Raw genomic sequence first — 13648 nt, forward strand, 5'->3', positions numbered from 1 at the left:
AATCAAAAAAAATGTGCTAAACTTATTATATATCATTTAAATTATGAAAACAACTAAAAATTATGAGATTATTATAACTTATGTTAATTTAATGATAGTTGTAGCACATTTGGGTTTGTATACAAATATTTCAATTATGTAAAGTAATGATAGGATTAAATAGCTTACAGGCATTCAATGAATGTAAGTAAGGCTTTATTGGCTATAATATACTGTACATAAACTTGAACTCAATTGTTGCATATTTTTATATCAATTGATATTTATTGCAGTGTAACACAAAATTGGGGTTAAAAGTAACAAAAAATATAGGAATGCAAGTGATTTATTGAATGGACATAAAAATAATGACAACTAAATTAAAACAGATTTATCATTACATAACTTTTTTACAGTATAAAAAACTTACAAAAAAAGTTGATAAACTGTTTTTCTCTAAAATAGATTTATTTAAATTACATATTTCAGTATTGTTTGATTGAGTGCACAAATTGTATAACAAATATAAAATGCAATAAATTTATAACTTATTTAAAATTATTAAAAAGAAAACATAAATAAAATTTATATTAATATATTAAAAAGTGAACTGAATTGAACACAAATTGAATTGAAGTGAATGCAAAACTATTTATAAATTATATTATAAGCATAGATATAATACATATTACTATAGTTTAAAGTTTGATCCAAATTAGCCTAAAGTTTTTTTTGCCATTGAGTTGATTACCATTTTCCGTGACCGTAACCGCCATAACCACCATAACCAACAGCTATCACTTTGGCGGGTTCAGCGTAGGAGGCATGGTTGATATGCACACCATAAGCACTAGGACCAGCAGCGTAACCGTGACCGTATCCGTAACCGTGTCCACCATAAGCACTACCGTACTCAGCATTAGCGTAACCCAAGGCGGGTCCGGAAATAATCTTAACCGGTTCAGAGATAGCTGTATATTAAGAATTAGAAATTATTAATATATGTTATTACAAATTATAAATATGTTGACCAACCGTAATGTCCTCCATTGATGCTAACGGCTGCCGGATCTTGTTTAGGGTCGACACCTGGTTCGTTGGTCTTGACATCAGCACGGAATCCATGGGCATCGGCAACATAGTTGACAACTCGGTGTCTGCCGTCGTGATCGGTGAGACCATATGAACCAACTACTCCTCCGTGTCCTCCTTTCTCTTGTCTGAAGGTACCACCGCTGGCGTGATTCTCCTTATAGGAGAAAGCATAGTTGCCGTGACCCTTAACATAACAATTAATATATTTATTAAGTTTTATTATAATTTATAATTAAAAATCAATTTATATCAATGTATTTACATCGTCCTGACGCGAGACCGCTGAGGATCCGGTATTCACGATATGCGGATTGGCGTTCACACAGACGACAATAGCAACGGCTAAGACTGCAAAGTATTTCATATTTTATTTTTGGATTTTTTTGTTTTTATAAACAATTTAATAGTGAATCCAATTACTGATTGAAAGAATCGAAAGTTTTGAATCACTTTATATATCAAATTATTATCTGACGTCAGCTCTACTGAAGAACCAGAAGTCCGATTGTATTTGAATAATACAAGAATAAGGACCTCAAGGTTGTCATCAATTGATATACGCCTTGAGTTGTCGTCTATATCTTTCTTGTGGAAGTTCTTGTGGATTATGCAAATCACATCCCAAAGTGCACGGATTGGGTGCGGTTTTAGCCTTATTGTCGACCAGTAAATACAGTGATTGAAAACTTTATTTTATTTTAAATCTTATTTTTTTTAAATCTACTATTTATTAATTAAAACATATCCACCAAAATTCTACTATTTTCACTCAATTTTGTATGCATTTTATTGTATGATTTTTTTCATTTGATTAAATCTAATTATTTTCTAATTCAAATATAACTACTTTTTTCTGTTGAGTGTTAAGCCAAACAACAAAAAATAAAAATGTTATGATTTCAGATTTCAATGTTAAAACAGTTAATAACACCTTATAATAAAAATATAGAGAAAAAACAAACAAAAATTTTGAAAAATGCGTTTATAATAGCACTAAAAGATTTGAACACAATTTTTTGTGGATTTAATTGATAACATAAAGAATTTTATTTAATCATTATTTTTATTGCATTGCATAGTAAAAAACAAAAATAAAAAACTAATAACAATTTTTAAGTAAAAGCAATGTATATTAAAAAATACAATTTTTAATATTAAAATACATATAAACTTTAAAAATAATAAATTGTTTGCAAAATTATTTTGTCATAATTTTTATTTATATTTATTACAACTCCCAAAGCGGGAGGAGATTTTCATTATTTTGTAAAATATATAAATATATAATTTAAAAAATAAATAAAAAATAATTTTATTTTATTACACATTTACAGTATACTTAAAATGTCAATAAGTATACTGTATATTGAATGCATATTAATTAATTATTTTTCTTATTTTTTATTTGATACAATTATTTCAAAATTATAGATTATGTTATTTTTTTACTTATTTTTTTAACTAAATATATCCCTTAATTAGTTAGTGATGAAAGTTTTGATCAATTTTAGTGATGAGTTAGTGATGAGACTGACTGACTGACTGCTGGAAAGCCCCTCAAAGCTTACTTCTCATACAATGTGTTGTTATTTTGACATTAATTGACAAAACAATATTGTTATGCAATGTTTGAATACATTCAAAGTCATCGCTTAAATACACTATCAATTGATTTTAAAACATTTATAATTAGTTTTTTATGTTAATTATAATAAATTTTAATTAACAGTCTTGTGATTTGCAAATTATTTGTTAGATTTTATTGATTTTATTTATAGAAACAAATTTTTAGATTGAATTTGATGTCTGTTTTGTTCAAACGATTGACCCATCAATTGGTGAAGAGATCAACTAATGAGAGACATATCTGGGGATGGCTTATGAATGTCTTCAACAGGTAAGACATGTATTCATCGATTGTTTTAAATCCTCTTTTTAATTGATGTCTTTTGTATGACAGACCAGACCCGCAACGTATTGAAGCGGTCGGAGCCGACAGAGCGGCCGCCGAATGGTTGATCAAGAATGGAGCGGCGGTTAAGTGGACTAACGGTAATAATTGGGTTAAAGATTATAACATATTAGCCACTGAAGACATGCAAAGAAAGATTAAAGAGATCGACGCCACGGACTCTGCAATTTCACACATAGGCTTTAGTCATCTCAGTATTTATCATATTTAAGACATTTGTCAATATTTGTAAACCATTTAATTATTTCAATTAATAGATGGTCTCCAAGAACTCGACAAATTTATTATTGCCAACAATGGTTACATTGAGGACTCGGCTATTGAAATGTTAGGCATTTGTAAACAGGGTTTAAGACATTTGGAGATAATTAGTTGTATTGGAGTTACAGATAAGGGAATCCTTTCTTTGACACAATTAGAGTAAGATTTTGGTGTTTTTTAGGGACAATAATCAGACAATTATTATTTGATAATTTTTTTTTATTGAATGACAGAAATCTAAAATATCTCAAATTATTTGATTTGCCGTCAGTTAAGGACAGAGACGTATGTCTTAATTATCTGAAAAGTCGTCTCAAATGTGAAATCAATTGGAAAGAAGCGAAACCAAAGAAATTAATTTAATTAATGGTTTTTTAATGGATTAAAACAATAATAAAAACCACTCATTAAAGCTAATAATAATAATTGAATGCAATAAAAATATATAATATAATAATGTATATAATTTTAATTAAATATCCTATTAATTATAACTATTTATTCATAAATTTATTTTTTCATGCATTTAATAGTTTGCGGCAATTAGTGAAAGCAGCAGAAAAAAAAGATAAATTTAAATATAGAGAAAAAAACAATAAAATTAAATTATAAAAAACTGGAAATATTTTATTGTTTTTTATTTGAATAACAAAAACGTAATTTTCAGTCAATTAAATTATGAAATACTTTTTTTTATTAATAATTTTTTTTTATCCAAATACATAACGTTATGAATACATTATATCTTTTTTTGGTTAATTACATTAGTCTTCAATTATAATAATTAAATAAAAACAATACAAATAAAAATATTGAATAAATTGCTATGAATATCGGTGTCCACTCATGTCGTGTCCATATTAGTGGTCACACGTATATTCCGACCCAAAGAAGAAGAAAAACTGTACCAAAACCGATAAAAGTGGATCCAATCAGTGATGTCGTCAACTCTTTCAATAGAGTTGACGACGATTTTGTGGTAACTTCGAGAGTGAAGAACCAGGCCTTCAGACATTAAAAGACATGAATTAAAATATTTAATCACCACATATGCAAGTAATCGGACAATTGGTTTAGTCATCATATCTGATCCAATATATTATTCAATGACTGACCAATTATCTGACCGGCACTTTGTGGTCAATTCATTTGACTCATTCTTACCATAAACAAGACACCAATCGATAGAAACAAAAGACTCAAATGTGGGTAAACTGTGGATGAGATGAACGGTTCATAGGATGACAGCGACGACAAGTTGTCCAACATTTTTGCCGATTAATTACCGATTAATTACCGATTAATTACCGATTAATTACCGATTAATTGATTACACGTTTTTATGTTTTGTTGAGTCCAACGATCGGCCAAATCATCAAAACATACGACAAAAATGACGTTTACTTTTGAATTATTAATACAAACGCTGTTTATGTTTATTATATAACAATGTGTTTTGAGTTTTATTGAGTAACAATTTGTGCCAATTTATGATTATATACAAAACACTGATTTATACTCATGATTGTAGTCTATAAAAAGGCACAAATTAGTTGCAAAAATTATTATGTATTGAAAATGCAGTGAAAATTGAATTCAAAAATTGTGTGAAAATTTTGAGTCAATTATTGAAAATATAGTATAAATAGAAAACAAAAATAAATAAATGATTTGAAATAATTTGTTGTCAAATATGGCATCAATTGATACAAATCGTCAAACAATTGCCGCAAACACTTCACACACAACAGTGACCAACAATGGTATGCAAAGTGATTATAATATCATGAAATCATTTATATATTTCCTATAGATTTGGAAATGTCTTTGAATGGCACAGACTTTGAGAAAGATCTGCTTCTCAGCGAAGAACGTCTGGACAGAGCGTCACCCGATCTCTGGCCCGAACAGAGTATGTCTTTGTCTAATTGATACCATTTTTTGTTTGTCCATCAAATGATTGACTAATCAATTGTTTTGTTAGTTCCGGGAGTAACCGAGTTTTTGGCCAACTCGTCGCCGCCATTGTTTGACCAGAAAAGTCAGACCAGCGAATGGTTGACAGACTTAGATCCCGATGACATCAATATGTTGCACGGCTTCGGATCGCTAACGGCGTCGGCATTGCTCGAGAAGGTTAAAGAGTTGCAGAACTTGTCGTATCAGTTGGGACTCGAAGAGGCCCGAGAAATGACGAGAGGAAAGTTCTTGAATGTCCTCCAAACCAGACCTAAACGACACAAACGATAATACAAATGACTAATCCATTTGTCTTTTGTGTCTTGTATTAAGTTTTTATTATTTGCTTTTTTGAGGTATGATTTTCTAGACATTCATCACTTTCTGAGATCTTATTTTCAAATAAATAAAAAATGAGTTCAAAAAAGAGGAAATTGTTTTTTAATATATTTAGTTGATTTGGATTTTAGTTTATTTTGAAAGACATTAACTTATTATTTTGTATAACTATTATTATTAATAAAGATATATATATTATATATACTGTATCGGTATATCATATGCGAGTAATTTCATTTACATTATACGGTATATTAATTGCGTATTTAGACATAATTATGCTATAATTTACAACCAATTTTTATTACTATAATTGTTGTCAATGATTAAAAACTAGACTAAACTAATTAAAAAAAAAATCTGTCAAAAGTTGATGCATATTTGAATTGTATCATACAATTAGAAAGTTAATATTTACCGGTAGTTATAAAGTATATTATTATTTACATAAATGACTAAAGAATAGAAACTTATTTGCATTTGAAATTCAATGGATTAGTTAGTCAATGATTTAAGGAAAATGTTTCACGAATGAGACATTGGACCGTAAAAGATAATCTCAGGTATCTGTCCGCCCTGAACACCGGTACCATTAGTACTATCGGAACTGCACTGGAATTGGAACGTTATGTTGCCATTGATAGTAACATCGGTGAGCCCATCCTGTCCAAAATAGCTCAGCTCCTGGCCATCCAATATGGCTGATGCTGTGTAGAAAGTGTCGGCTTCGATCTGAATCGGGTGCTCGAAGTACACGTTAAATGTATTACTTGAACCATCGGAGAAAAATTTTGTCTGATTTTCTGCCAAAACTTTTCCCATTCGTTTCAATTCAATCTTGACTTTATAGTCTGCCGCACCATTAGATGAGCCGTAGAGTCCAAATCCCACAACAAAAATACGTTTATCGACACTGAACTGTATTGAATCACATCTGCCTCTATAACGCCATTGATTGCTTCGATATGCAGATGACTGGAAGCGGTGGCATATTTGAACTCGTAATCCGAGTCGTGGTTTTGTTGGAAATTCAAGAACTGGTTTTACAGCAGCCGTATAGTTAAGAAATATATCAGTTGTTTCTAAGAAAGAAAAACTATTGATTAGTTTACTTATAGACAAATTGATAATAAATGGTAAGTACCCTGAAGTGTGAGAAGTCCACTCTGTGCCGGTCCGTTAGCAAAGTCCTCTAAACTCATGGCTGGTATGCGAACCAAAAACAAAGCTTTTCCTAATACTTTGCGCTGATTGTCGGCTGTAATCTCCAATTCTCTTCGTTGACACTCAGCATTAGCCCACAAAAGAGACGCATAAAATATAGATAACTAAAAAATTGAATTAAAATTATAATTTATTAATAAAAAATAATAATAAAAACAAACCTCTTTGGCATTTAATGTTTCCCGAGAGAGAATAGACTCGAGTGTCTGGAAATCAATTTCAACGAAACCATCTGATGCCAGTGCTAGCTCTGCCTGAGCATCAATCACTTCCCAACATCTCTGCATTAGATCCGGCTCTTCAAACAAAAGGCTTTGACTCAATAAAATGCATGCATTTCTGGCAGTAAGACTTGTTTCCAGATATGAGACACAAGATCGGGCCAAATGGGGTACCAGATATTTCTTGGCCGCGTATAGACTGGCCAACACATTGTCCGCTTCAAGACATATGTCGTCACAATATAGATATCTATTTATTTATTGCATAAAAATAAATTATCGTAAATTTTGATATTTCATTTATTAAATGTAAAAAGTATCCCATATTAATAATATTTCAAAATTGAAAAATCTAAACCTATTAACTGTTTCCCTTAAAAAGCCATTCAATTAAATATTGTTAAATTTTCTTTCGTTAGTAAAGTTACTGTACTATTGTAATTAAATTTCATAGTTTTAATTTTATATAATCATAACATAACATCAATTATAATATAGTTTAAATAACTATTAAAGTGACACAAGTTTTAGGTCATTTTTAGATTGACATCTATTATTTTTAAAACAAATATTTCATTTTATAAATTTTAATGTTTAAAAAATAAAATAAAATACATATTTAAAGAAAATTTCATAAAACTACATTTTAAATAAATGATTTAATTTATTCAGTAATAAAAAATTACTTGTTTTAGTCTTAATGTATATTATAATTCCGAAAAAACAAATAAAATTATTTATTAAGTAAAATGTTATTTATTATATGGAAAAAATATTTTATATAAATTTCTCTGAAATGACTGAATAGATAACTATTTATTTGAATTAATGATATAATAAAAGAAAAAGGATTTTTTCCTTTTATATGAAAATTGGGTCAAAAATTATGCAATACTTCTTTTAAAGACAAAAAATATATTGAAAAAATGCAAATAATTATATTTAAATGAATACAAAATAAATATTAAAAAATTACCAAAAAATTATGAATAAAAAACAAATACAAACCTCAATAATGTGAGAAAAGCCGACGGCTCGACGTCCGGGATCTCTATCTCTGCCTTTTCTTCAGCGAGTCCGCCGAAAAACATTGCATAAAATACCGAACTCCCGGTGGCCAACACATACTTGTGGGCCGGGATTCGCTGTTGACCACTGTTTGAACCTTTTTGGCCGACAATAAACAGAATGTCACTCATGAGTTCGTTATTAAACATCGCGGCATTTCTCTCGCGAACACTGTTTTTAAATGCCTGCCAATTGGGATCAGCAGTCTCTTCGGGTCCCGATAACAGTGGTGTCTGTACCGACACATTAGTAGTGTTGGATGTATGGGTGGGCGATGGCGGTGGCGAATAGGGCTGTGCTATCCCTTTGACCGGACCGTAGCTGCCGTTAGGACTGAGCGGATGATTCACATTCGGGTTGTTATGCGGAGACAATAGTGGATGTTGTGTCTGGTTTTGGTGTTGTCTCTCCTGTTGACAAGTAGTGCCCGATTTSAGCGTCAATTTCGGCAATTTATTCATTTATATCCGCAATCAATGTCTTCGGTGGTATAAAAATAGTCACAAAAATGAAAGGAAAACCCAATTCTCTTCAAATCCGCGGAGATTCCGTGTCCACTGAAGACCAGTGGATTGAATCAGACAATCATTAGATGAGTTGTGGTGACAAACAAATGTCAAAAACAAATAAGTCTTCAATTGATAAATGAGTGATCAGTTGTCAGACAATAACAACAACTGAGTCGACATCAAAGCTATGACTAATAAAAACACTTAAATCTATGACAACAACAATCATATAATACTGTATTAATAACACTAATAATAGGCAGACATTTGCGACATTATTACTGAACACAACATAACATAGACTGTGCTGTCATCACAACAAAACATATATTCACTCATAAATTACGTCAACATTTTGTTGAAAAACTTTAAAATCAATCAATCAATTCATTTGACAGTTCAATGTTAAGATAAATTAAATTTACAAAAAAATAATTAATTTAAATCAATTAATATTAATTTAATAATAAATACTGTATATGACTATATAATTATATGATTTAAAATTAGATTATATTAATTTTTATTGTTGAAAAATTACAGTCAATTTTGACAAAATTTACAGTTTGTTGTACTTAATAGTAGATAAATTATATATAGTTTTATAAAACATAGAGAAATGAGATTTTAATAAATTGTAAATATAATACACTGTAATATTAATCAAATTTTGTATAATTAAATACTTTTTTTAATTATATCAATGTCTTAATTTGCATCATTACGATAACATTATAAAGTTTAATTAAATTGAGTATAATTTTGATATAAAATTATTTCGAGTAAAAAATTATTTTAAAAAAAACATTTATATTATATAATTAATATAATTATTATAACTTTTTATTGCTCTCGGATTTATTGTTTAACTTAATTACAAATATTTTTATATTACATGAGATTATTATAAATATTTAAGAAAAATATAAATCAAATTTTAGTGATTTTTAAAATACATAATAAATCAATAATAATTGTTTAACAAAACAATACGCGACGGCTCTAATGGTTGTCTACAAAGTGGACATTCATTCTTCAGTTGAAGCCATTCAGTGATACATTTCCAGCAAAACAGATGACCACAAGTGGTGGCCGTTGTCTGATCTCTCTTTTCCAGACACAATGAGCACCGGTGGCTGACATTCAGTAACGGTTCCCGAGACTGACAGTCAGATGATGTTGTCTTACAATTATTGTCTGTTTCATCGCTGGACTTATCGCTTGGATTTATCGAAGAGTTTTTGTAAGACTGATATTTCAGTAGAAGAGAGACTAATAGTTGCGATAGTGTTAAGTAACCGACAATCTTGTAGATGGTATGCGAACTATCAGTTCCCGCAGTGACTCCAATGTTTGGAGATATATAGCGTATATTAGTAACTCTTTTGGACAAATAATAGTAACTTCCAGTTAAATAAAACAAAATTGTATGAACTCTTTGGATCAGTTGACACGACTCCTCAACAATTGGTAAATATTTCAACAACTGTTGTCTGTTGTAAGTATTGCTAACGATGTCATTGTTTTGGATATAATCACTTATTTTAGATACAATCGTTGATATCAGAAATGGACAATATATCTGACCGATAATTGTGACAAAACGTTTTAAAAGTTTAGGAACAGCTATCTTATTGCCATCGATTTGGACAATATTAACATATTCTTCGCCCAATGTCTGCAATCCAGACAATGTGGTCATCAAATAGTAGATCAATTGAGACAATTGCGGCAAATGGTGTCTCCACTGAACCCAATGTCTGACTCCAAACCAGTATTGAATCAATTGGTTGAGCTCTTCATTCAGTCGACTCATATACTCTTCATCTCTTTGACCACTTCTCATAAGTTGTCCGATTGTGGCCATCATTACGGAAGACATGTTTGCCAACGGATATACAAAACAGTTCAATCAGTCGAGCGAATCAAAGAAGTGGTGCAATAATTATCACTTGAATGCCATTCAATGGTAAGTCAAGACATTTGGCGATAGAGTTCACCACTGAATCCACACATCTTTTCGTTCAATGTATTGGAAAGACTGAGTTTTTTGTACCATTGATTGCTCTGTTTTGACCACCGATTGTCTCAAACATAAAAAATTTATTTATTTATTATTATAACTAATTTATTAATTGTTAATAAATTTAATTTTTCATAATTTTTAATGCATTTTTTATTACTTAAAAAAAACTTTATTTTTGTTTCTAATTAACTAATAAGCTTTTGATTTATTATAAGTACAATACATTGCAAACAATTAGATTATAGTTAATTTAATTAGTGAAACTAATTTAAATGATTAAAAAATGATTAAAAAATGATTAAAAAATGATTATACATATTTACAATTTTATATATTGTTTAATTACATTGATTATCTATATATATAAAGTTAGTAATAAACATACATGGTGATTTTCAAATGTTTTGTCAATTATTAAGTTTCATTTTACTGGAAATTTTAATATACTGTATATTGAATATTATAATTTATAAATTTATATTAACTATTAATAAGTATTAATACAGTATATTGTTGTCATCAAATGTGAAAAAGTTTTAGTTGAACAACATTTTATTGATTATTAATTACTTGTTTATCACAAATTTATCATTTAATTTGTTACAAACAAATATTTGATACAGTATTTCAATGTTATATTCTTTTAAATTTAATTTTTTAATAGTTTTTTATTATTCAATATTATCGAAATAGTTTAATATAATTAGTAATACTGGAAACAATATACTGTATATATGATACATACCGAAAATCACCGACCAATAGGTCATAATTTGATGACTGGTTCCACTACGAGTGTGTGTCCCGGCAATGGCAACAAACTATCTATCAATCGATACATGAATTACACTATCGTCATAATGTTGTGTGATATCCGAAACTATTTTTTATATACATTGCCCGATATATGGGATCATCGCTATAGAAGTGTCCAAAATGTTACACAAATAGCGATATACATTGGAGACCAATGAAGTGAAACTGTTGACCGATATTGACAATCGTGTCAGCAATCAATCAATTGAAACGATTAACTAATTTTAAAATTAATATGTTTATCACAATCAATAAAAATAATTTCATCGATCAATTCGCACAATTGACCAAAAAATTGTCAAATAAAGCGTCTAATATTGTTTGGGTATGAAATATAGCCAAACAATTAGTAATACTGTATAATAAATGATGATTTCATGCAATTAAGATTTATCTATATTTATTAGAAAAACTTTGATGATTTCTATATAAATAAATCATTGAATAAATGCCAAAAATTGACACAATTTAATGTCTTTTAAAGACACGATATCATCGGTTAATGTATTCAAAGATATTGTAAATATTTACAACGATTTCAATATATTCTTTATGTGGATGTTTTGATCACTGATGTGCTATTGATGTCATTAATAATAGCATTAAAACATTGCATTGAAACAGTTGTATGAATTGAAAAAGTTTTACAAACAATTACTAAATAACATTAATAATGTTTGACCTAAAATTAGTAAATTAAAAATTAATTAAACATTATATTTATAAAAAACAATTATAATATATTTCGTATATATATATATATATATATATATACAGTACTTTATAAATTAGAAAAATTTCAGACTAATATATAAACAATATGTTTATTTAATAAATTTAAAAAATTATAATTATTATATTTAAATCAAAATATCAATTATACCAAAAATATATACAATATATATTTCAAGTATTAATTTACAGTAAAGTTTTATTTATTATTAATTTTATTATTTTTATTTATGTCAAAATATTTTTTATATATAAAATGTTATATTTTGTGAATAATATGAAAGTGTAAACTATTTAAAAGCTTGAATTAGAAATAATGAAAATTTATGAGCTTTCTAACTAAACTCATTAAATTGAATTGTGGTCTAAATTTGTGTGCAATTTAGTTAATTTTTAGAATAAATTATAAAATACACACATAAAACATATAAAATTGTGTATATAGTATATTATATATTTGGCAGATTATTATAATGTAAGTAAATTTGTTAGAAAAATGTAGTACTTATAAACTATTATTATCAATACTTATATAAGTTTTTATATATACTAACACATTATTTGATGTAATGTTTCATAAATTATTGGTTTATTAAACATATCTAAGAAATAGATGTGTTTATTACTGTTAACTTATTTCATCTTTAAAAATAAAAAAAAATCTTATATTACAAGTTTTTAGTGAATTATAAATTCAAAATAACATTTTTAAATTTATTAGTTTTTAATTTCAATATAACTTTAGGCTATTACCGATAAATTGAATTAAATTGCATTAAATTATTAAATAATAAAATGTAATATTCTATTAAATTAAAATATATTTAAATTTTAAAATACAAATTGTAATTTGCAATAATAATAGTATAAATATTTTTTAAAAACTACTATTCAATGTATAAAATCTAACACCCACACAATAATTAGTTTTAACTACCTGTTTTAATAAATTAATGAATATTTTTAAAAAGTTGTCTAAATATCTAATAATGCGTACATAATATGATTTTATTAAACATTTTTACTAATACATAGTTTAAATGCCGCATAGATAATGTCTATTAGACATTGATTGTTAATCAAATAAATTGATAAAATTATATTTAATACGTTTCATATCTAAAAAGTGTTTTTTCTGTAACAATATTGTGTTAAAATCCTTTTCGCGATATTATCTAAACAAAAGATCATTAATTTTAGTATTCATAAGTATTTTCTCTTTAAAAATAATTTTAAATAAATATTTTATAACTTTATGAACAAAAAAAAGATTCTACAGAATCAATGAATTTTTCTATAGATTGATACATTTAAACATTATATTACTTTAATTATTTTTAGTATACAATTATATAATGTTGTGATTTGATACTAAATATGCTAACTTTCAATATTACAGTATTTTATTTTTAAATCTTAAATGTAAATTAGTTTCTTTTTTCAAATA

The 13648-nt window shown here is 27.6% G+C and overlaps 6 protein-coding genes across 6 annotated transcripts; 2 read left to right on the forward strand and 4 right to left on the reverse strand.

Annotated features, from left to right (window-relative positions):
* Window positions 1–309: 309 nt before the first annotated feature.
* On the reverse strand, window positions 310–1525 carry LOC128952363 (cuticle protein 14-like). Its single transcript, XM_054297747.1, has 3 exons — window positions 1337–1525; window positions 1015–1258; window positions 310–950 (listed from the first exon to the last, which is right to left on the reverse strand). Exons 1-3 carry the CDS (start codon window positions 1436–1438, stop codon window positions 727–729), a joined length of 570 nt encoding a protein of 189 aa, XP_054153722.1. The 5' UTR covers window positions 1439–1525; the 3' UTR covers window positions 310–726.
* Window positions 1526–2817: 1292 nt separating this feature from the next.
* On the forward strand, window positions 2818–3866 carry LOC128952362 (ATP synthase subunit s, mitochondrial-like). The gene is made up of 5 exons (XM_054297745.1): window positions 2818–2971; window positions 3035–3240; window positions 3304–3466; window positions 3541–3765; window positions 3841–3866. The coding sequence occupies exons 1-4, from the start codon at window positions 2877–2879 to the stop codon at window positions 3668–3670; spliced, it is 594 nt and encodes a 197-aa protein (XP_054153720.1). The 5' UTR covers window positions 2818–2876; the 3' UTR covers window positions 3671–3765; window positions 3841–3866.
* A 174-nt stretch (window positions 3867–4040) lies between these two features.
* On the reverse strand, window positions 4041–4717 carry LOC128952365 (transmembrane protein 258-like). Its single transcript, XM_054297749.1, has 2 exons — window positions 4472–4717; window positions 4041–4312 (listed from the first exon to the last, which is right to left on the reverse strand). Exons 1-2 carry the CDS (start codon window positions 4574–4576, stop codon window positions 4175–4177), a joined length of 243 nt encoding a protein of 80 aa, XP_054153724.1. The 5' UTR covers window positions 4577–4717; the 3' UTR covers window positions 4041–4174.
* Window positions 4718–4905: 188 nt separating this feature from the next.
* LOC128952364 (protein lin-52 homolog) lies at window positions 4906–5693 on the forward strand. The gene is made up of 3 exons (XM_054297748.1): window positions 4906–5070; window positions 5121–5219; window positions 5292–5693. The coding sequence occupies exons 1-3, from the start codon at window positions 5001–5003 to the stop codon at window positions 5555–5557; spliced, it is 435 nt and encodes a 144-aa protein (XP_054153723.1). The 5' UTR covers window positions 4906–5000; the 3' UTR covers window positions 5558–5693.
* A 235-nt stretch (window positions 5694–5928) lies between these two features.
* LOC128952987 (BTB/POZ domain-containing protein 6-B-like) lies at window positions 5929–8872 on the reverse strand. The gene is made up of 4 exons (XM_054298469.1): window positions 8059–8872; window positions 6991–7300; window positions 6750–6933; window positions 5929–6687 (listed from the first exon to the last, which is right to left on the reverse strand). Exons 1-4 carry the CDS (start codon window positions 8577–8579, stop codon window positions 6131–6133), a joined length of 1572 nt encoding a protein of 523 aa, XP_054154444.1. The 5' UTR covers window positions 8580–8872; the 3' UTR covers window positions 5929–6130.
* Window positions 8873–9521: 649 nt separating this feature from the next.
* On the reverse strand, window positions 9522–10643 carry LOC128952121 (peroxisome assembly protein 10-B-like). Its single transcript, XM_054297459.1, has one exon. The coding sequence runs from the start codon at window positions 10507–10509 to the stop codon at window positions 9592–9594; it is 918 nt and encodes a 305-aa protein (XP_054153434.1). The 5' UTR covers window positions 10510–10643; the 3' UTR covers window positions 9522–9591.
* Between the last annotated feature and the right edge of the window lie 3005 nt (window positions 10644–13648).

This window comes from Oppia nitens, unplaced genomic scaffold, assembly GCF_028296485.1.
Source record: "Oppia nitens isolate AA-2021 unplaced genomic scaffold, nextdenovo-longstitch-racon4-pilon3 scaffold1_pilon_pilon_pilon, whole genome shotgun sequence".
Lineage (NCBI taxonomy): Eukaryota > Metazoa > Arthropoda > Arachnida > Sarcoptiformes > Oppiidae > Oppia > Oppia nitens.